At 37.6% G+C, this 25040-nt stretch overlaps 2 protein-coding genes across 3 annotated transcripts in view; one reads left to right on the top strand and one right to left on the bottom strand.

Annotated features, from left to right (window-relative positions):
• LOC129750878 (protein obstructor-E-like) overlaps positions 1–25040 on the top strand; it is a 308119-nt gene that overhangs the window by 123043 nt on the left and 160036 nt on the right. The gene's annotated exons all lie outside the window — the stretch shown is intronic.
• LOC129750877 (protein obstructor-E-like) overlaps positions 1–25040 on the bottom strand; it is an 83547-nt gene that overhangs the window by 13738 nt on the left and 44769 nt on the right. For both annotated transcript variants that reach the window (XM_055746006.1, XM_055746008.1), the window contains exon 2: positions 3592–3816. In XM_055746006.1, coding sequence (XP_055601981.1) covers positions 3592–3816 — 225 coding nt within the window. The remainder of the gene's footprint in view (positions 1–3591; positions 3817–25040) is intronic.

The raw sequence follows: 25040 nt of genomic DNA, 5'->3' as shown, positions 1-25040 counted from the left end.
CACCTCTTCTAGAAATATTCAATGGCGGTTTATTCGGGAAGAATTTCGTTAACTCTGAATTGAATTACTTAAATAAAGATTGACTTCACAGTGAGAGACAGAGATTGATAGTTAAAACAAGTACTTCGTTTTGCGTTGAATGAATCTTTTTCTGAGAACTTTGTCTTCAGGATTAAACTCCATTCGCACTGGATTCAATTGCAATTATTAGTCTGTGGGCCCTGTCGATAAAGCATGGATCACTCAAAATCTGGACGCACTGTTTATTATACCATGCTGCCGTGTTTCGCCGAAGTGACGCATAAACCATTTTTGTTTTAAGCAAATAAAAGCGATTTTCCCATTTTCCTCTATATTCGTTAATCTGGAAATTTTCCTAAAATGTGATCTGTAGAATTTATGCAAAGATAGATGACAAATGCAGCCTTTTGAAAAACAACTCGTCATTTTGCGTAAATTTCGTACAATTGGCTCAAATGGATATGCGTTAGTTCGGCGTATAAACGTTTGTTCTGATTTGACGATTCTCCGTAAGAGTGACGTTTATCCTTAGTCTTGTCGTGCAATTGGAACAAATTTCGTTCTTTAGTTAAAATGACCCGATTAGTTCTTAAATTGTATTCGAGGAAAAAAATGTGAATGATGCCATCTGAGAAACTTCTCAAGGTGTGTACATTAAAAACATTTTCCGTTTATTTGTTTGTGAGTTGACTGATAACTCAGTTTCATGTAGTTACTCCTTCTACAACAAACTACTGAAACAAATAAACATAACTTTTACGAAACGAGCTTTGCGAAAAATGTAGATAGTTTACGACGAAAATAAGATTGCTGTTTTTTAACGTTTCGGCTTACTGAATTTCAACCATCCCCAGAAAGAAAAGATGTTTTGCAACATGTTTCCTAAATCGCCGAAAAATATCAATTAAAGAAATCCACAAGAAAGTGCGGTGATCGAAACTAAACAAAAAAAGGATAGTTGCCATGAGCGAAACGTTTGCTGCATTGAGTGGTATTTAGTTCCCATGGATCAGTTTACGCAGCATTTTTAAACGAAGCAATCAGTAGGAGAAAAGCTGCTGATATATTCCGCACATTTACGAAGCACTTAATGCTCTCTCTCTATCTGTCCTGAATCAATCCTCTATTGGATGGACAATTTTTCAGGACAAAACAACGTAAAATTTATGAAAAACAAGTTCTATTCTGCAAATGTTCAATAATTTTTCTATTTTTTAAATTGTGTAACCAAGAAAATTAATGTAGATGCATTTGCATTCAAATTTTATTTACCAAATAGGCTCGACAACTTCTTTGTTTGAGACCTCTTTTTTCTTAGGAAGGGAGGAGGGAGCTTCTCAATTTTATTTTAAACGAATTGTCATGTCAAAATATGGTTTTTTTTTTCCAAATCTGAGGAATGACGCTTGAAAAAAATACGGGTTATTGAAATTTTTCTGTATCACTTTCAAAAAACGCATGGATATGCGTCACTTCAGCGTATAAGTCGAACTTTTGGCGATTCGTTTTTCTCAATTTTCTCAAAAACTGTTTGATATTTTCAAGATTTGTTGAAAGCATTTTAAAGCTCATAGGAAAACGCACACAATAGCGTCAAAAAGTCAAAGTCGAAAAAGATGGATTTGCGTCACTTCGTCATATCACGGCAGCATAGCGCTCATAGTTGTCGGATCTGGAATATTTTGACAGTGCTTTGTTTGGAAATGTTTCCTCTATCAGTGCTGAAAATTTCATTACGAATCGTTTTGCTCCAAAACAGTTACACGTGATGGAAGCCGTGAGACGAAAATGAATTTTGGACACCCACGTCAAAAACCCGACGTGGTCGGGATCAAAAGTCGCGAAATCGTTGAAAATGTTCAAATCGACCGAGTGCAGCGTTCTCAAACGTTTCCGTGAGATGCATACTATCGATCGGCAGGTTCATACCAAGCGTTATAGTGGACCTAAGGATCGGAAACTGCATTCGAAGGTGTTGCGCACGATCAAGTAAACCCAGGGCAGCCGGACTATGACATCGCCAAAAAATTCTATGCCGACCGGTGCACCGTCAGAAGGATTCGTCTGCGCGAAGGAATACGATCTTATCGGGCCAGTAAGCATTGAAGAAAAATGTAGAAGCCAAAGAACGGGCCCGGAAGTTATACAACAAGGTTCAAACGAAGTATGACGGATGCATCCTCATGGATGATGAAACGTACGTGAAGATGGATTTTTGGCAGCTTCCTGGCCGCAAATTTTATAAAGCCACTGGTTGGGGTGATGTCCCCGGCCGATAAGTTGGCAAAAAAGTGTTTGATCTGGCAAGGTATTTGCAGCTGCGGACGAAAAACTCCGGTTTTTGTGACAAACAAGACCATGGACTCCAAGATATACAAGGTGGAGTGCCTGAGAAAACGTATTCTTCCGTACATTAGATCTCACAAAGGACCAGTAAAGTTTTCGCCAGATTTGGCAAGCTGCCAGTACAGCAAAGAGGTACTACAGTGGTATCGGGACAACGGGTGGATTTTGTCGAAAAGGACATCAACCCACCCAACTGCCCTCAATTCTGCCCTATCGAAAAATTTTGGGCAATTGTCAAGCAGAGGATGAAGAAGAATGGTAGGATGACACGGGATGCAACAGAGATGAAAAGATTCTGGAACAAAATGGAGGCTAGGGTCAGTGAACAGGGTGTCCAAACTATGATGAGTGGTACTCGAGGAAAAGTTCGAAATTTCTTCAAAACCACATCGAAATAATTTTTATCTATTTTTGCATTAAAGTGCAATAAAACCCTACATTTTTTGTACAATTTTTTTTTATTTTGATTACATAGCTCCGAGACAGACCCGCGTTGAATGCGTCCATATTTAAGATGATCTATGCTTCATATTCTTCTTAACCAAACTTTCTACTTTCTTAAGTCATTCAATATTTGCCCTTCGGAGACGTCCAAAAATCATCCAGACAAGTCTCCTCGCAAGTGTAGGTCTGTCGAAACTAGAATTCGTAGGAGCTTTCTGGAGCTAGAACTAAATAGAGTGCAACAGATTCAAATTCAGATCGGACACCGGCTGATAGCCATAAGAATGTCTTGTGCCTATACTACCATATCAGCAAATGCAACCTTTGGCACCGTGGAGATAACTTCTATCGACGAAGGCAAGAGTTCTTCAATGCTCAAATTGGAGGAGCCACCAGACGGATCTATCAATGCTAGATGAATTTATAAGCTGATCCTGCTGCTTCCAGTCTGAGTCAATCAAAAGTATGGAGAGATTGACTTCAATGGTGCTTTTCCGTACGTTTTATGGGTAATATTGAGAAATGTCTGCACCGGTTCAAGTAAATCCGCTTGGAATGATGCTGAAAATCCGTGGACAAGGAGGGATCAGGTGAATATATTTTTGTTACTTGCCTCAGGTACAAGTAAAGATATGTTAAAGAAGTGAAGATATGATAAAAGTATTGATAAAAGTACTAATGTTAGTAACAAGCTAAGAACACTCACCATTATAGAGCCAGATCATTGTTATGAAGTAGTATGTTTTTTTTCCAAACTTTAAGTAAACCCACAATACTCACTTGCTAGCTGTTTTCCATCGCAATAATCCGACCGCCAAGGGTAATCACATCCTTCGGTAACGCCTCGATGCTTGCCTGCAAAAACCAACCCATTGGGACAATCGTACAGTTCCGGTTGATTGTTGACACACTCCCAGTACCGATCGCAGTACGTCACATCCCCGACGACTTTGGACTTCACCTTGCACGGATCTTCCTGGTCCTGCCGCTGGGCTGCGCTCACACCTGTTGTAGAGAAAAGAAGCAAAACGAGAAAAAAGTTTAGAACACGTTATTTATCAAAGAAATTCAACGATCAATTTGAAGAGGTTTGATTTGTTCCAATATTTAATAATAGAACAATGGAACCTCAACGCCGTAAATGCCGTTGCATTTAATTAGGTCAATCATAACAATTCACTATAATATGCCTACCGTTTTGCCGTAATAAGTATAAATTTAAAACGAGAAATAAAAGTTGCTCCGTCATTAAAATGTGCTGCTGGTGTAATTTGATGGTGCAAATTTTTCCGTTTTGCGTCTCTCGTCTCATTTCAACCTAATCAAAGCTGATGCTGGTGCCTTATTTCAACCTCATCGTATACATAAACACTGCAATCATAAAATCATCGAAACGAGTTATCCTTAGAGCAGTCATGCGTCGAGACGTCATCGGAGAAAATTATATGCGACGTTTAAGGGCTGGATTGCCGGGATTGGGGAAGCAGCGGGCGGAAAAGGTGGGCTTTCTCAATGCGCCAAAAATAGTAGCTATCCTAAAATGCCGGGACAAATTATTCAAAGCGCGATTCTAAAAATGGCGTTAACAAGTAATCCCAACTTTACTGCTGCTGGGGATGTTCGTCAATTTCGACAATAATATCGTCAGGAGTCAGCAGGTGTACATTCATCAACGAAAATTATCATAAGATTTGATTAACTTTGGAGGGAGAAACCTCAAAACGATAAAACCGGTTCACTTTCGTTTTATTTCTTGCAGAACAAGTTACAGCTGTTTTAATTAGACTAACATGGCTGATGAACTTGACAATTAACAATTATCTCAAACAAATTCGAATATCGTAAAAAGAAAATTAAAATCTCTGTCGAGTTAAACATTTACTGAGTTACATCAGCAAGCAAAATTACCGCAAAATAAAACCAAAGTTAGGAGTAGAACTAAGTTGAAGAAAAAAAAATCTTTAAAATGTTTTACTTTCTTTTTTCGTGATGAAGTACATGAGGCTTATAAGATATGGATCATTTCCTTCGTTTAACATTACTTTTTATGCAAATTTCCGCGTTCAACAACGGCATAATTTTCTTTCGGACTTAATGTGACAAAAAATAACAGTTTGCAAAAACCCTTCAGATAACTTCACAATAAACGTCAACAGCCGAAAACCTTCAAAAGCCTTTTTTCCACTTGAAGAGTTCTTCTGGATGGCCACTTCTAGTTTGAATTTTATCTTACCTGGACCGACCGTTAAAACCTTGATTCATTCTTGGAAGCATGCAATTTGTTATAATCGACCGTAACCGAGTGGCTTCAGCTTTAGTTCTAGTGTATGAATGAATAGCTGTCCCCTTCAGCACGTTCGTTCTTCCATGTCCAGCCAAGTGCATCCATTTTTGGTTCTAAAATTTGCAAAATAGCACCAGGTAAAAGTCACCTTGAGCTCACTCTCTCTATCTCTCGGAGGATAATTAGGAATAAAAAAAGGAAACAGTCCACTGCTCCCTTGTAGGGTTGAAGCGAAGCAAAAGATCTCAAGCAGAAAAAGCAACAACACTCACCGGTAAAATTGTTCTACCCCGAAAAGAACATCCTTGAGGCCCCATTAATTCCGGTCGTTATCCATTTTGTCATCCTTTCGGGGTGACCATTCAAGAAAATTGAAATTAAGGTGATTATCTGGTTGAGTTACGGTGTCTCCACCATTGTATGGGAGAAAACTTGGCTACACAAAAAATAACCAGTGATTAAATTTGATGCATTCAGAAAGAGTGTTTTTGCAAGTCATGATTAAATGTTATTCAAATTGTTTTAGATAAGATCATTTCAATTTCCCATTAATGCTTATGCTCATCTGACCTCAGACATGGTGAAACTAATATAAAGACAAGATGTCGTCACAAAATTGTAAAAGAAATCCTCTACTATGAACAAGAATCGAGGTAAAGATCCTATTTGAAATCAAGATCGATTTTAAAAAATGAAGGAACAAATTAAAATTACCCTTCCGCTCATTTTCAACATTTTTTCACTTTATTCTAACCATCTATCCGTCTATAAATTTTCAATTCTTAAACATGCTTTCTCAAAGAATATGAAATTTCACCGATACAGCCGATAATAATTTAGAAAAAAAAGTTTACGGTAATTAAATCTTCATTTCAAAAATGAATTGAGAAAGGCGGCATCCATAAATTACGTAACGCAAAAAATGCACTTTTTTGACCCCCTCCCCCCCGTATGTCACAAATCGTCATGCTTCGTCATACCGCCCTATGAAAATTACGTAACGCTGATAATAACCCCCCCCCCCCCATCTTTTCATGTTTTTGAATAATCTTCGATGGTAAGAAAAGACTTTAACATAAATTTTTTTATCGTTCTTCGAAACGGAATTAATATCTATTCAAATCGCTTCTTAGTACTCATTGATGATAACTTTCTGATAGAATAATATGATTGTCTTATTAATAGTTGTTGTGTAATTGTTAACTGATGATCTACCTTCTTTAATCTATTTTGTTCAAGGAGCATAACTTGTTATGCAAAATATACTCCACTTAGTAATATTCGTCGGAATAACCAAAATTGCCTTTTTGCAAATTAAGAAAAATAGTAAAATTTCCGCCTAAGGATGAATTGAGTTCCTGAGGGTAATTCTACACATTTTCTAGCGATTATTTTTTGGATATCCCATACACAGTTTAAAGAGTCTATCTCGGAATCATTAAAAAGGAAAGGTTACAAACCAGTTTAATCATGAAGCTTACAAATTTTAAGCTGATTTTGGTTTGTTTATCATTCTGCAAAAATTACATGACATCAAAATAGCTGCGATTAAACTGAAATTTTTAAGGAAAAAATCGTTACGTAACGAGGAGCATACCTCCCCCCCTCCCCTATGTCACAATTCGTAACGCTCGAGCTTACTCCCTCCCCCCCTAGGAGCGTTACGTAATTAATGGATGCCCCCTAATTGGAATCATCTAAAATCTTAAATTTAATACTGATTTCATACTTTGAGTTTTGTTTTTTCAACCAAAATACATATGCATTAAAATATCTTCAAAAATATAATTGACCTTGATATTCCAAGAATTTTTTTGTTTTCATTTCAAGTTGCCGGAGTTCTTCCTCAGCCTCGAGCGCGATCGGTCGCTTTTCGTTATCGGTCCTCTCAAGACAAAGGCTATTGTTTCTTTTTCGAACTTGAACGGTGTGAAGTGATAGAGCGGCGCGATGAGTCCATCGCCGGGTGAACCCCCAGATAGGACAATACCAGAGTGGATGGATCCAAAAAATCTGCATGGACGCCTATACTACATGGTATTGAAAGCAGCAGACGGACATAAACTTCCTCAAAATCCTTTTGTCATCGGACGGTCTGTAGAAAAAACCGGGAAAGTTGAAGGATTTTTTGAGAAGAAACATGACTGGTACGTTATAAAATCGAGGAGCAAGGATCAAATCTGCGCTCTGGAAAAAATAACGAGTCTGATCGATGGCACCCCGATCGTTATCGGTCGCCATCCTAGCTTGAACCAACGTAAATGCGTTGTGACGTGCCATGAAGTCGACGGAATGGATGAAAAACAGCTGTTATCTGAATTGTCGCCCCAAAGTGTGATTGACGTGCGGAGAATCACGAAAAAAACCCCAACTGGTATCGTTGGTACCTCAACATTAATATTGACCATCAACGGGACGGTAATACCTGAATTTTTTCACTTTGGGTTCCTCCGAGTGAAAACCCGTCTGTATTATCCGTTGCCGTTGCTGTGTCGCAACTGCCTTAAATATGGACATACAAAGAAGAAGTGCGGGAGCCCCCTCTCGTGCAGTAAATGTCACTCGACAGCCCACGACAGTCAAAACTGTAAAAACCACCCGTACTGCGGAAACTGCATGAAAGATGGTCATTCTCCGATCAATAGATCGTGCCCAACTTGGATAGCCGAAACAACAGCTATTAAAATCAGCACCGAGCAGAATATGACGATAGCAGCCGCCAAAAAATCGATCCAGCAAACCAACAGCAATATCACATTCGCCAACGTGGTCAAGGCCGACCAGAAACAACAGACAGAAAACAATAAAAAACCTCAACTACCAACCGAGCCAGAACAGAAGGAAGACAAAAAACAGCAGCAGCCACCACAACAGAAACGGACCAACACCATTGCTTCACATTTGAAACCAACCTCTCCTCCTCGGAAAAAAATCACCCCTCAGCCCTCACCAACGCAATCGTCGGATGAAGCTGAAATTACACATCGCGGAAACGCAAACGATTCCCCCAGTACCCGATCAAGGGAACAGATAATTTTAAAACCCCCTATTCCTCCCCAACGCTCTCTTCCCTCTCCTTACCCCTTCCAACCTCCCCCTAGTCTTAAGAAAACTGACCCTCGGCCAACAAAAACTTATGCTAAGAAGTAATCGGCCTAATAAAATCGATTTTAATAAAAAAAAAAAAAAATTTCAAGTTGCCAACGACTCTTTTTCGATTGAACCTGATTTCCTTGAGGAAAGATTTTAATTTTCAACCTGTTAATATTTAAAAGATTGTTCAATTTTTCAATATTGAAATTGAAAATGAGATAAATTTCTGAGCAGCAATTAAATCAAGAGCATTTTTTTCTTTACTAGTGCCTTTGCCTAATTTTAAACATAAATTAATCAAATATACGATGATAAAACACTCCATTACAAATTATTGTTGTTATAAAAAGTTTATTGTTTTTAACAATTCAAACCAAAACGGTGGAATCTTGCAATCTCTCTTTTAGTATTGTTCAACTTATATTTGAAATCATTTAACTTGTTTTTGTTTGTGATGTGCTCTGATAACTTCTTTTCGGAGAAAGTCCCAAATGGGTCTACATTTTCCAGAATTCTGAAAATATGGAAATTAATGAAAAATTTAAAAAAAAACTTTTCAATGTTCGACATCTTCAATATTTTGACTGAATCAATGCAATCGAAAGATTCCTTTTAATTCAACCACGGTAAATGAAAAGTTCATATACCGGTATTTCGAACGCAACTTACTACCTTCTTCAGTGAGCGTTTTCGAAAACGCATTGCATTGCAGCAGGTACTATATAATGAGGTACATTGAGAAATTTATACATGTTGGGTACTATCGGCTTCTGAGAAATTTTGGGGACAAAATATTGACGAATAAAACTTTAACCATTTATTCGAAAATTCCATATATGCTTTGAAGTTTTTTGTTACGCGAGCGATTAACAGAGAGAGAATTTATTTTCCGATTTATACCAGCGACAGGAAAATCAAACACGCCTCGTTGGTCTATTTTACAATTTGGTTCAGATGATTTGAAGTATATAGGAGGTAAAAGGATCATGCAACTTACGTTCAGTATCTCAATCTCCTTGCTATACTCGCACTCCAATTACGTTCCTTACCACACTGTAACGGGTACACCATTTACTTGTAAAACCAACAACAGAAACTCCTTAAAAACTTTTAAATTAATTAATTAAGAGCCACTTATAAACTAAATAGAATGAAGCAATAATAATAAAATTAATTATTTATGAATTACCTTCACTGAAAACATAAAATTAAATTAAAGATTTTGAGAATTAAATTCAACGAAAAAAGTTGAGCAATTAAATCCTCCTGCCAGGTACCACCATAAAATAATCATTAACTTATTCGTCATAAATATCAGAAGCGCACCTGTAGATGTATTCAATCACCCGACACAATTTCTGGAAGCGTGGCTTAAGCCTGCTTACAATTAGGCCATCGACCACGTTCTTGTTGTGCATCAGGGTGAACGGCCTCTTCCGTGATGCCTTTGTGCACCGAGATTTTAGGAGAGCAAAAGATGGGCCTCTGGAATTTGGTTTTGGAAGGGGAAGACAAGACCCATCCCAGAAATTTGCGATTGAGGAGTTTATTGTTTAACTTTGCGATTCGACTTGTTCGTATCGGGTAGTTCCGGTACGAGATCAGCTAGTACAGGTTAATCGGAGGGCTCTAAAGACTTCCTGGCCCAATTACAACTGGTGAATAGAACATGCAAGATCGTAGTTCAGCTGTCGTAGAAGAAGTTTTTTTTTTTGGAAAAGTGAACAGCAGGTACAATCTTGTGACCCCCCAACAGAGTTTTTAATTATTTTAATGATAGCCTCCTCGTTCAGTTTAATAATAATTTAAACTAGACTTACTAGACAAGCTAAGGGCAGTGTGAGAGAAAAAAAACTACCAGAATCGTGGAGGTAGGTTGTGGAAGCATATGGTGTGGGAGAACCCGTTAATAAGTCAGCTTATTTTTACGCTAGTCACACGAAGACGACGACAGAAGCTGCATCTGAAGGCCATTGGAACCGTGGTGGGTGGCAGAGGACATACCGCGTCACCGCAGCAACCTGACGGAAACGCCAACGTTACCTACGTCGTGAGAACCCGCCAAACCCGCCAAACCCACCGTTCACAGTAGCCGACCACAGTAGTGCGCGCCCACTGGCCGCTATCGATTTTTTCAAGCCGCCGTAACCATCTGCTCAGGAGGACGAGGTCAATAACCCCTTGTTAACAACGGACCACTTCGACGCAATCAGTCCGGATTGCGCCAGTTATCCGCCGACCAAAAATTGTTTCCAACATCATACCTACCAGTGTCGTACCCAAGTATCATACCGACCATCATAGCTACCACCATACTTTTCGAACAGCATCATTCGAAAATTGGCAGAGTAAGAGTTTCCTCAACGCCCCACCGACGTATAAGAATTCATGTGAGTACTCATATGTGGCCAGACATAGTAGTTTAGCGATTGCCTGATCAGCAAAGCTTTTTCCTACGGCACGCAACTTTAGCCGTTTCGTTGCTTGAACGAATGTTATTCCGTTTTTCCGAGCGGACTACTGAATTTTCCGGACAGGCGAGCTCATTAAGGTAGCCTTTTTCCGTTACCACCCACTAAGTAGAAAACCGATATTTGGAAGTTTTCAAATCCTCAGAAATAGTTGTGACGGATTGTAATTTTTTCGATTTGAACGTGATGCCATGCGTCTCCATCGTCGGCGCACACATCCAATGTGAGCAGACTAAAGCAGACAACAGTTATACCCGAGGGATTGCAGTGGAGAGAGAATTCTTTGCATTTGGAACGGTAATGATCAAAATTCAACAACTGCTTAGCAAATCTAATAAATGACTACAATTCGCAACAATTAAGCATATTTTCACTCTCTCTGAGCACCGGTTTCTCTCATTTTAACTAAACCTTCTAATTCTCTCTAACAAATTGCAACAAATTACGACAAATTCAATCATTGGCTGCAAAATTTGTTTGATCATTGACGATGATTCTCCGTTTATCTCAGTCCCCTGGTTAAACCCCACACGTGATTGTAACCGCATCCAACGAGAAATAAACGGAACATTGTATGATATGAAACTGAATGAAACTGTCTAATTGAACGATCCAAAATGATTAATTAATTGGGGCTCTGGGAAGGAGTTATGATGAGTTATTCCTTTTCTTGCGTTTTAACGAAATAATTTAGGGGAAAGGTTTCCTAAATGGGCCTATCGGGTTAAATGACCCTACGGCTGTTTGATGAAATGGCTGACTAGACAGCTTATCTGACCAATGCATTTTGAGGGTGATACGCTTAGGACATAAGGCAAGAAAGAATTTTAAGAATTTACAAACTCAAAAAAATTAAAAAAATCATACAAGGTTTTGATACATTTCGATGTAATATTTCGACTTTTAAAAATTATACGTAAAGAAGTTTAAAACAAAAACTAGGATGGTTTTTGTTTCTTACTCAAATGAACTTAAGAAATTAAACATATTTCAGCTTTTGTGGACGTTTAATAATGATTATATAGTGGAATAATAAAGTGTTTGTGTATGCCCCCATCATGTTTGTAAAATGCCTCCATCCTAAAATAACAGGTTAAATAGAATAAATAAATGATTTTTATCACTGAACCTTCAAATCTAAGCTCTGAATAACATCTTAAGAGAGAATTGAAGATCTAAAAACATATTTGATAAAGTTTTTCTCATGGATGAACTGCCTCCATAGTATGGCAACCCTAACTTTTGTTTTATTCCATAAAATGATAATATATATAGATTTTTATAAAACTTCAGCTTTGTCGTACGGAAATTATTACTTTCTAACAGTTTTAATGAAATTATACGGAATTATTGCCCAAAAAACAGAAATTTTGTTCAAAACATAAATAGGCGCATTTAGCCCGCACGGTTCGAGGTTCGGCATTTTAGACAACACTTACAATAAAATCGTTTTCTTGGAAACAGAAGAAAATGTTTACATAAAAATTACTTTATTGTATAGAAAACAGATGCCTGCACACGTGTATAAAGTTTTTGTACACATATTCGATGTGATATTTGATTAAATCAGTGTTCTGCTTAATAGGCGCATATAGCCCGCTCCTCCCCCTACTGCGGAGATTGGCCGCAAATCCAATCTTTCTTGTTCACAGTTTAACGGGGTGGAAGCTCGTCCGACGGATAGAAATCACCTGGCGGCTCCTTGGTGCCGAACAACGATTAACTCCCCTTCGCGACTTTTCTCGGGGTTCTCCTCGTCATCGGCATCATTTAAATGCCTAGCTCTTTCAGTTACCTGACGAATTGATATTAAAGCTATATAGATATTGATTGATCTTCTTGGCACTGTCTGTAGCTATTGTAAAGGGTGATACGGTCAAAATTTGGTCAATATCAACTTGACGTATTTCTTTCAATTTTGCATTTAAAAAACCTGAACACCCCTCATTTTGAAGGTGTGTGTGTGTAGAATGTTGCTCCTATTTTGATTTTGGAATTCACTCTTCAGTTGTCAAAATGCCGTCCAAGGAAGAACAGCAGCGTATCAAAATTTTGCTCGCGCATCGCGAAAACCCAAGCTACTCGCACGCAAAGCTGGCAAAATCGCTAAAAGTTGCCAAAGCAACCGTTACAAATGTAATTAAAGTGTTTGGGGAACGTTTGTCGACAGTCAGGAAGTCTGGATCGGGGGGAAATCGAAAACCAGAAGCCGCTGAGACGACAAAGAGAGTTGCCGGTAGTTTCAAGCGATAACCTCTCTCTCCGAAATGCCTCAAATAAGCTGGGTGTATCGTCTACAACCGTGCATCGAGCCAAAAAACGAGCCGGACTATCGACTTACAAGAAGGTAGTGACTCCAAACCGCGATGATAAAAAAATACGACGGCCAAAGCGCGATCCTGGAGGCTGTAGAGTGTACACGACGATGCTGACGAAGTTTGACTGCGTGGTAATGGACGACGAAACCTACGTCAAAACCGAATACAAGCAGCTTCCGGGACAGGAGTTTTATACGGCAAAAGGAAGGGGAAAGGTAGCAGATATTTTCAAGTACATGAAACTGTCAAAGTTCGCGAAGAAATATCTGGTTTGGTAAGCCATCTGTACCTGTGGCTTGAAAAGCAGCATTTTCAAAGCTTCCGGGACTGTCAACCAAGAAATTTACGTGAAAGAGTGTTTGAATAAACGTCTGCTGCCTTTTTTGAAGAAACACGGTTGTTCCGTACTGTTTTGGCCGGATTTGGCATCTTGCCATTACGGTAAAAAGGCCATGGAGTGGTACGCCGCCAACAACGTGCAGGTGGTTCCCAAGGACAAGAACCCTCCCAACACGCCAGAGCTCCGCCCAATTGAGAAATACTGGGCTATTGTCAAGCGGAACCTAAAGAAGACAAAAAAAAACTTCTAAGGATGAGCGGCAGTTCAAGGCAAACTGGCTTTTTGCGCCGAAGAAGGTGGACAAGGTGGCTGTACAAAATCTGATGGCAGGGGTTAAGCGTAAGGCCGGGCTATTCGGATTTGGAAAAGCGGAAGCCTAACTGAATGTTTTTCCTGAATTTTATGCTAATTAAACTTCAAAAAGAAATTTAATTTGATATTTTAAATAAATGATTTCACCAATCTACACGCGTTTTCCCTTGACCAAATTTTGACCGTATCACCCTTTATCTGTACATTTTAAACAAATTTAACATTAATTGAGAATAACTTATTGATTTTCATGTATGTACCTACGCTTTTTCACAAGCTTTCCTCACAGACTTATGAATTCAAAAACTATCAGATTGCTATGATCAGTTCAAATCCTACAGACTTATCTAATGACAAGAAACAAGGTATATGCTACGGAAGGTGCTTCACTTCGTAGGTTGTGACATTTTTGTTTACACCTAAAACAAATGTTTTTTTCATCAGTTGTCAGAGCTCAAATGTGACACAAGCACGCTGGGTTGCCAGGTGCCCAGATTTGTCTGTAAAACACAGACTTTTGATCCTTTGTCCAGATATTGGTCAGACACAGACTTTACCCAGATTTTTACTCAGACTGCCCAGATTTTACAGACTTCTGAAATTAAGTGATGAGATCAATATTCATGTATAAGATCTGTAAGTGCCGGATTATACTAGAAATCTCGCTTGTTTGTATTGGTATTTCACGAATCATGCATTAAACTTAGTTTTTAAATAACATCGGCATGGTACGTGGTAGCAAACAATCTTTGTTATATATATAGTTATAACGACAACACAGCGAAAATAACAAAATCATAAAAACAAATCAGATTATTGAGTATCAAATAGGCAAAATTTGGATTGTATTTGAAATTTTTTTTCTGTTAGTAAAAATGTAATTTCAAAATCTTAAAATATTTTTGTATTCTAAGCCTCGCAAACAAATAGCTCTCCTGATAATACCAAAAAGCATTTAGAACCAAACGGGTTTTAAAAGTTAAAGAACAGCTTTTTTTCTTTGAAAATGTATATTTATAGTGCTATTTTTATAGTCATTTAGTGATAAATTTTCATTATTTAAAAAACAAGGACATTTTCCAAGAGTAAGCCCCTATTGGACAAATGGATAGGAACCCTATCAAATGATTAAATTTGAAGAAAAAATTTAAATGGCAATAGTGGGAGGGCCTTCAGGAATGTGTGAAGGTAAATTTCATTTGTATTTTGTAGCTCAAACTATTTAACAATTAATCAATTTTTGTCCCTAAATATATGCATAATAGTTCTTTTCCGATTTTAAATGTGATTAAAAGAAAACGTTTAAAAGCAAGGTTAAATGTTTAAACTATGATTTGTAAATATTATGAAGGTGTTTTGTATCCTTTATGATCAAGAAAACTCGTAAAAACGTCGAAAATAGAGACTGACCAATTTTACCCCGAAGCATCAGATTCAAAACAGAGACGCAATTGATTTTTAAATTAAATTTAAAGTAGTCTAATAAATTTCTGCAACCATGTTTTACGTTCAGGGGGGTCCAGTACTGGTTTCAAAAAATATGAAACATGTCACTCCCCTTTAACTGAAAAAAATAATCGAAAGATATTGAAAAAAAGTGATCAATATTACTCCGGATTACCTAACGGTACCTAACTTCAGCAAGCAGCAGTGAGAAAAGCAGCAGTAGATCAATGTAAACAATATAAATAAAGTAAAAGTATCTTTTTGTGTTTTAACAAAAAATATAAACAACAAAAAAACGCGTAATAATGAATAAATTTTCCATTTAATCAAAAGAAACCTGAGTTTAGTATGTGAGTCCATGATTGAAAAGGATAAGAATGTTTCAAACAGCTATATTTACAATTTGTCCTATATTTTTTCGATTTTTTTCCCAAACATTTCGTTATTAAAATCGAATTTGCCACTAAACTGGGTATCATCAATCAACCAGTATAGCCTCAATGCTTTGAAAAGAGTATAAATTTGTTGGCAAAATAATTAAACAAGATATTTTATAAAATGGTACCGATTGGTAGGGATTTGAGCTCAACCATCTCGAAATCAAGTTCATGGCATTTAGTTCGGGCTGGTCGGAACCCGACCAATTATTTGAAAAACTATTCAGACATTTTACACGATCTTTTAACTATGCAATTGGAATTGCGATACACAACATTATTGTCTACGACTTGAGTAATCATTTTTGATACAATTTCATATTTGTTGGGTGGGTTATATTGTCGAAAAAAACATCGATTACATTTTTGATTTCAACAATTGTTTTTGATGTTGTATCCTCCATTTATTTTATTGATGTTAATTGTGTATACTTTTCGCAATCATTAGCAATCAAATATTAAGGTGAGAAACTTAGTCGCTAATTTTTTTTTACCAACGAGCTATTTTTAAAGAAGTTAAATCTTAAGATTGTTTAAAATGTCAATTCCATCGCTCCAGTGGGCATCAAAGTGTGTACCAATGTAGAACTTTTTAAACAACTTTAAGTGTATTCAATTATATTGCATATAATTAAAAGTTTGTGGTTTCGCGATAAACATCTTGACATAAAACGAGGAAGAGATGGGAATGAAGAGAGACACTCCGAGAAACCTCAACTCGACTCGTCAGTCACTAGGAAGGTACTGGCTTCCAACTTTGTACCAAACCCGGGATTTACGCAGGATACACTTTTACTGAATGACGAAGGGTCGGCGGTAGCACTGCCAATGGACAAGTGCTGCCATCTCGCCGCGATTTGTTGGGCAGATGCGGGTGGGTTATTCTATGACATCAGAGGATTTGTGGCGGTAGGATGGTTTCAAACTTGTAACTGTAACACTCTGACACCACACCGTCTATCTTTCTAGCAAGCAAACCAAACGACAACGCGGTGGCATGCTGTTCATTTGCATTTACAGTTCAAGTGGTTTTGCTCTCGGAGAGCACTCAAGTTTGTCATCTGATAGGTTGGTATCACACCGTGTCGTCGTCGTCGTCCGTAAGCACGTGGCACAAGTTTGGAGCACTCGCCTCCTCCGGATAACGTCAACGCGACGACATTACTTGGCGGGTGTCATTTTCAGCTCTAGCTGAGTGTTATTGGAACTTGTTTAATTGATTGGAATCGCTTGTCATACTTGAAAGTTGCTCCAGGAATTTTTATCTGTTTATTGGCAGATGTTACCAGTTCACAAGCCGAGGCAACGGTGGCAGATGGTTGGTACATCGCGAGTTTTCTATACCAGCCATGATCATGAATGAAATGGAAATGTGATAGGTCGTCTTAAATCTTCTAAATTATAGAAATTTTCCTTGGAAAGTTCTTAAAAGGTAGTGATTTGTTGTTTGGTTGATCCATGCTATATTTATTATCTTAGGTTAAAACTGGCACCGAATTGTTTTCAAAGTTTACTATCTTTTGTCATACCTTCAACAATACGAAAATTATCAAAGATAAGAAAAAAACTTAAACCTCCTTAAAACTCTAATTTTCATTTACAATCTTGTCAGTAACTAAGCTGTTTCGATAAGTAAAAAGGTAAATTGTTACTCCCACACTTGATAAGTTGAATGAATGTAGTCTTGACAGCTGCCTGTTCCTCCCAGGAAGCGTGGGTGAGAATTGCCAAAATCTTCTAAAGAGTTGCACCATTAGTTTTCATCCGAACCCAATGGAATACAAAAGAGACAACCCACCCTTGGAACTTATGTCAAGTCTTAGAAGAGCGAGAATCTGAAAGGGGGGCAATGAATATAGCAGCTCAACTTTACCGAATACATTTTAGGCAAGGTATGCAATAACACCTCACATCCAATACGATTTCGGTTGCAGTAATTAAATCTAATACCCAAGGCATTCATAAAAATTAAGAAAATTAAATTTTACAGCACAGCACAGCATGAATGGTCAACCACGATACCATTATTGTTAGCGTCGACCGTTGAGATAACAAAGAAAAGCGATGAGCTCCACTGTGGGCTGAACAGTGAGAATCAATAGGGTAACATTTTCACTGAATTCCGGAAATTTATTCCTAATTTCGAAACAATAGAGAGTCACAAGATTTTCAGAAACAAAAGCATGATTGTCATTTGAAAAGACGTTATCACTAGAGAACTCTAGGAACCAATTGTTTTTTTTTTTTTTTTTGCTCAAAAATTAAAAGAAGCTAGTTTTATGACTACAAACAATTTTTGTTCTACAAAAAACTTTATAAATGTGGAAATTATTTTGATATTTTTTCAAAAAAAGCATAAGCTCAGGGGCTAAGGAACTTGATCTTCAGTGCTGTTTCGGTTCTAAACACTCGGTTCACACACTCCAACAACTTTCTCCTAAATGTTGAAACATATTAAGACTGACTCAAAGCTATATTTTTATATTTTTTGTTAAAATTCTTCCACATTTACAGAGGTATTTCAACTTGTATAAAAAGTGAATATTGTGCATATTGTTCGCATTTCTGTCGTTGTTTTCTAACTCCGCCTTTAGGCGGAGCTCTCATGTTTCATCTCGCCTCTCTAACGTAGGATTTTTTTCTCAAACAATTAATTTAGAATTGTGGTAACTGTTAGACCTAACTACCAATCATTTTTTCAGATCGGAAAATACACGCATCAAGGATTTCGGAAGCCATCAAATTGATGATTTTTCTAAAAATAGGTCCATTTCCAGTTTTCACACGTTTTCAAGTTTCTCTTAAGAATGCTTGGGATAGCTGTAGCTCCTGACAATTGCTTGTCATACAGTTTTCATTTGTATGGATAGTTAGATTAACATTTTTTAAACATGCTACGCAACAAGTTATTAAAAATTATGATTGGTATTTGTTTTATGCCGATTTTCGTGGAGGCGGGGTTGGGCACAAGAGAGTTAATCAACGTGTTCTTAGTGTGCAATAAATATGATTAGGATATGACCCAGAAAGTTTAGGTCTGGGATACTTGTATCGGGTGAAATGAAACATTATTATTAATTTTTTTTATTTATGTAATGTAAGTTTACAGTTTTTTAAATGATAAAATGTGGTGGATTGTTAATATTTGATTAAATTTGTTGTTTTTTTTTTATTTTATGCAAATCATTCCAAATCTGATTTCTTTTTTATCAGTTTCAAACTAATTGGAAGATAATTCAATTTACAATGCCTCTGACTAAAGGATCTGCCATAATAAGGGGAGCCATGTGGAGGAATGAGTATGTTTCCAGTGCGCAAATTAGTAAGCGGAGTAAGTAAAATTTCAAATGACATGGTTTCTCAGAGCTAATAATTCGATGCATTACCATGCATTATCTGAATTTATTGATATTTTCGTATGATCGACCAATCAGATTTTTTTAGGATGACTCGAGGAAAACGTGACAAATTGGAGATAGAACTGTGGGCTAAGCGCAGTTTATTTATTTATTTGTTTATGTGTTTATTCAATCAACAGATCAAGCATGGGTCCAAATGACGACTTAAAGTAAAACTTAAAGTTACACAAATTTTACATCTAATTAGGGATTTCTCGATATTCTCAAAACTTTTCTTCGGAAAACATCCCTCGAATCGTCAAAGTCGAAGAGCTCGGAAAAGCGGTTGAACGTTTTCATTACACCGATGAATGCACTATTGGCTCCATAGTTGTTCAATCGAATGGGGACATACAGTTGAAGGTCCTGGTTTCTCAATCCATGGAGTCTCACACTAAGAGGAATAGCTTCCAGTAGCGTAGGACAATCGATACGCGATGTCAGTAGATCGGCGACGAAAGAAGCTCGTGTTGCATTTCTTCGGGCTTGAAGAGTTTCCATGTCTATGAGACGACATCGATGTTCGTAGCTTGGCATGTGGAACGGGTCTTGCCAGTTAAGATGTCTAAGGGCATAACGCAAAAAGCGCCTCTGGATAGCCTCAAGCCGCTCGTTACCGTTCTGGTAGTAGGGACCCCAGACAGCTGATGCGTATTCGAGGATGGATCGAACTATGCTGCAATAATTGCTCTTCAGGCAGTAGGGGAGAGTGGGGATACTTGATCCCTTATTCTTATTTTCACCATATCTTTTTGGAAAAATTTAGCAACTCGCACTTTTTTACATTTTCTGACAGCGTGTAACTTCAAGTTTCTATGCTCCTAAAATTAGAACGATACTTGAACCCGTAGATGAACTAGAAGTATTTTCGTGGGAATAAAAAAATTGCGATATTTGTGAAGTTAGGGGAGACTTGATCCTTTATTCAGGGAGCCCTAATCCATGGAAAAAATCAAACAAAACCCCAAGACAGAATGTTAATTGACTATTTTGTTCATGTTTGTTCTCATTTCACAATCTATAATTGTCAGAAAAAAAATTCTATAGCTTATTATCAACCCTTATGACATTGCATACTTACGGGCGCAATATTTTATAAACAAGAGAAAGTCAATTATTTTAGCCCTTTTCTTCAGATAATTGATGGATGAATATTAGCTATTGGATAAATAATAGTAATCTCGTAGTCAACAATGACCACGATCCATTGAGAAGAAGAATATACCGGGATCATTTATACCCATATATATCTAAGGGATCAATTGTACCCAAAATCAACATTTTAGAAAACTTTTTCTGAAAAAAAGTGGGAGTTTTCCATCGCTTTGAAAATATTGTATTTTGAAGTTCATTTTACACTCGAACGATTGATGTATTTGAATAAATATTTTTGTTATAATATTTCCATGTCAGGAACATTTTAAAATGATGAAAAAAGATCTTCAAGTCACATTTTGTGAAATTTTTCAAACAAAGTTCAATAACCCAAAAACTTATTTTATTTTAATTTTTTGAGCTTCAACCATTGCTGTTTTGTTTTATTTGGCACATTTTTCTAGAACATTTGATCTTTGTACGAAATTCCAGTTTGGAGATATAGCTAAGGAATCAAGTATCCCCAGGGATCAAGTATCCTCATTCTCCCCTACACGTCCTTGAATTCCTTGGCCACTCGAAATAAAAATCCGAGGCTTCTAGATGCTTTATCAACGACGTAGTTCGTATGTGTTTTGAATTCCAGCTTACGGTCGAGTATTACGCCCAAATCATTGATGTGGTCCACCCGCGCAATGGACTCATCTCCTAAGAAGTACTCCACGCAAAAAGGCTGCCGATTTTGAGAGAAACTGATGACTGCACATTTACTGCGATTCAAAGGCAGGCAGTTGATTTCGCACCACAGTGCGAAAAGATTTAACTGGTTTTGCAGAAAATCAATGTCGTCCTGACCGTTTATAGCGTAGAACAGTATAAGATCATCAACATAACCAAGTTTTGGGCCGTCGAGGAGTTAGAGCACATCGAGAGCACAGATTAAGAAGATAATCGGTCCTAAGTGACTACCTTGGGGAACACCGGAGGAGGCAGAGAACTGGCTGGACAGAGTGTCTCCCGTGCGAACTGTCAATTTACGTCCAGTTAAGTAACTGCGGAACCAGCCAAGTAAAGGTCCTCAGAATCCTAAGCGTCCAAGCTTACCAATGGCAATTTCGTGGTTCACCTTATCAAACGCTGCTGAAATCGGTATAAATGGCGTTAGTTTGAGACTTAGCAGCAAAACTTACGTTTACATAGGAGGTGAAGGTCAACAGGTTAGTTGTCGTGGAGTATTAGGGCATAAAACCGTGCTGCTCGATTGAAAAATTTTGCTCGGATCTATGACGACTAATTCGAATAGTTTGAAGATTGCACATAAAGCAGAAATTCCTCTATAGTTGTTGATATCTCTCCGATCTCTCTTTTTATGGACTGGAAACATGTAAGCTTCCTTCCACAGTGAAGGGTATGTGGCTCTGTCAAGAGAAGCTTGAAACATGAGTCTCATAGGAGTCAGTAAAACAGGCATTAATCGTTTCAAAAAGGAAGATGGTATACCGTCTGGGTCAGTGGAGAGGGAGTTTTTAGCTTTGCCGCTGCTTTAGATATGACCGCATCCTCTACTACAATCGTGCTCATGCAGAAGCCGAGTGGCGAAACATTCCTAACAGCACTCTCCAAATGTTCTGGGGATGTTGAAGCAGTAGCAAAGGTACTCGAGAATGTTTGAGCAAAGAGAGCACAGATTCCGCAATCAGAGTTTGCAGTGTTGCCATCCACAAACATTTGAGTTGGAATACCAGATTCATTCCACTGACTTTTGACATGCTTCCAGAACGATTTTGAGTTGGACTTGAGGTTACGTTGTACTCGAAAAAGATAATTTTGGTAACAACGCTTACTGGCTTCTTTATAAGCGGAGTTCAATCTTCGATATACATCTATAGTTTGGGAGTATTTGAGCTTATGGTGGTTTCTAAGAGCATATTTCTTCGCCATCTTCAGTCGACGCAGTTCTTTCGTAAACCAGGGAGTCCGCAAATTCCCGGAAGTCGTTCGCTTTGGCACGTGGCGGTCGATAACGTAATTTAGGATGTGCGAAAAGGTTTCGGCCGCAGCATTGGGATTCAATAGATCGAGTTCAGATTCCCAGTCGATGATTTTTCGATAGAAGCATGCAATCCAGTGACCTCGAGCGAGACCAGTAAAGCAGGATGATGCTGAACTGCCTTAACGAACGGAGCAGGAGCCGAATCAATGGTCGGGACACAAGACCCTTCGCTTGCAAAGCAGAGATCCAACATACGGCCGTTTTCGTTAGTAACTCTGTTAATTTGACGCAAGGTTGCCGTACTCAGGGAGTCCAGTATGATGTTTGAAGGCGTCGAGAATGTAGAGCGCACAGGATCCGGGTACATAAAGCTACCATGGTTGGAGCACCACTTCAAACCGGGCATATTGAAGTCACCAATGACGAGAATATCGTCTACGGGGGCGCAGATAGAACTCACTTTGGATATGCAGCGTGAGAAACACTCCGCCAGGGCGACATCTCGCGTACGATCAGGGGGCAGGTACAGCACGCATACGTAGAGTTTCCGGTTGCCAAGATCGATGCGGGTCCACACAAGTTCCAAGTCGTGCCAGGAGTCATCTCCACCTCCAGTGTTCTTCTTGCTATTACGGGAACTGCGGTCACAACGAAAAACAACGTAATCAGGTCCAAATATCTGACTCGAGACTGTGCGGTCGTTCAAATATGTACAAATCTATCTAGTATAAGGTTGCCAGATTGCCCAGTTTTATCCGGGTTTGCTCAGATATTTGATACAAAATTTGGGAACAGTCCGGCCCGGCCCGGTTGTCCGGATGTTTTTTATTTTATTTAGCAAATCAAACAAAATAAAAATAAGTTGTGTTGTCATTTTTTATATTTAGCCACAAAAACAACATTTTTTGGGCAGATTTTGCAAAAATAATCATGAAAGGTTTTTTCGAGGCCTAAAATAGGATTAAAAATTTGTTTATGAATTTTGATGAAAAAATATTTTTTTCAATTTTATTTTATCTTAATTTTTGTTGAGTAAGTTCTGGGTTTTGACAAAATTTGCCCGGATATTGCCCGGATTTTTGGTCGTCAATTAAGAAATTAGTGCCCGGATTTGGTCAGGTTTTTATAGAAAATTGCACGGTTTGTCCGGCCTGGATACGTGCTGAAAAAAATCTGGCAACCTACATTCAAAATAAACGGAATTTCATATGATTCGAAATTTATTTTTTCAAAATGATTTATTAAATGAAACTACAGGTTTGAAATTTTCCAACTAAATTTATTTTTGAATCAATGTTGTGCTTTGTTTATGGTTTGGGTACATTAATTGACTTAATGCTAACCATGGTCCTTTCAAAACCGTTTTTCTATCCGACTCCTCACGCTGCGCGTTCGAACTTGAAAGACATTTGAAAGAATTTTCTGGGAAATGGTTCATTCTGGTAATTTTTTTTCTGGGTTATGGTTCATTCTGGGAAAAAAAAAACTGGTAAATGGTTCATTCTGGGAAAAAAAATCTGGGGAAGTGGATTTCTGGTGATTGAAATTCGGGTGTTTTTTCATTCTGGGCAATGGTTTTCGGGAAAATGGAGTTCAACCAGATTTATACCATATCAAGTTCATAAAGTTAGTTCATTCCCAAACAAACAAAATTTCAATAATACAGGTACGAAAAAGCTTACTCAGCCCCTTCATTGATCTGAAGTACGTTCTATGCTGCTCAAATTTAAAGTTTTATTGATTCTTTCAAGTTCCAAACAAGTTTAAATGAAATGATTCAGCTTCCAGTGACCATTTAATTCAGCCTCCAAAAATTGTAAAATGATCAAAAAACTTCTCCCTTCTTCCATCTGTTTCTTTGCTTTTCTGCGAAATTCGGCTCCTCATTGAATCTTCTATTGGTTACTAGGGTTACTAGGCATCAGTTCATACGATCTTCTCTTGATGCCAAACTCTAAAAATTGCGGTTTGTCAAGATTTGTTCAGTTCTCTTATTGAAAAAATCTTGTCCGGATCCGGGATGGAGTCCCGACCTTGATGGTGACAATCGTACACACAACCACAAGGCCATGCCTCAACGCTGAAACCAACTCCAAGTGGTGATAAGTTTTTGTAGCATACCTGCAGGGGCTGCACTTTGTACGACTCAAGTTACAAAGAACGTACGTATGAATCACTTTTGCAACTTTCAGTTTTTTTAAGCTCAACTGATATATAAACTCTCCAAAAACAGTAGCGATAATATCACAAAACAAGTTCAATAATGAGTACATATTATTCACTCATGGTAATTGGCAAAATAAGTCACTCAGAACGTACATATAGATCATTTTTTCAACTTTCATGTTTATCAATGAATGCATGAAGTTTACTTAAGGGAATTGGATAGTTAATTCTTTTTTTCAGTCAAAATGTAACATTCAAAGCCTTCATTTAAGTACCGTAAACTGGGGGAACTTTGATCAGCGGGGTAACTTTGATCAACATGAAATTTTTGCAGATAATCATCATTAACTAAGTTTAAAGTTAAAATATCTGAAAACTGTTAACTACGTTTGAAAGCTTATAAATTAAGTTACAAATATGCTAATTTGGGTTTTTATTTGAAGATTTTTTATATTACTTTAAATGTAATTTTAATATCTTAAAATATCTTGGTTTTTGAAGGCTCACAAACAAACATCTCTCCTGATCAAATTTAAGCATTTAGAAGCAAATGGGTTGTCAAATGTGAAGGTTCCACTTTTTTCTTGGTTTGGGTTTTGTTTAAGTGTTATTTTTATGGTCATTTGATGATAATTTTTGGATTGTTAAAAAAATCGGTCATTTTCCATGAAAAGGCTCGTATAGAAAAATGGCTAAAAACCCTATCAAATGATTAAGTTTGAAGAAAAAAAGAACATAGGAACAGTACGAGGACTCAGGGAATTGCATGAAGATAAAGTTACATTTGTTTTTGAGGCCAAAAAATATAAAGAAATTTTAATAATTTTTGCCCCTCAATGTATGCAGCAACATTGTCCATCTTTTGAGTATATTTGT

This window comes from Uranotaenia lowii, chromosome 3 (genome assembly GCF_029784155.1).
Source record: "Uranotaenia lowii strain MFRU-FL chromosome 3, ASM2978415v1, whole genome shotgun sequence".
Lineage (NCBI taxonomy): Eukaryota > Metazoa > Arthropoda > Insecta > Diptera > Culicidae > Uranotaenia > Uranotaenia lowii.
This window is presented reverse-complemented; position numbering and strand designations above follow the sequence as displayed.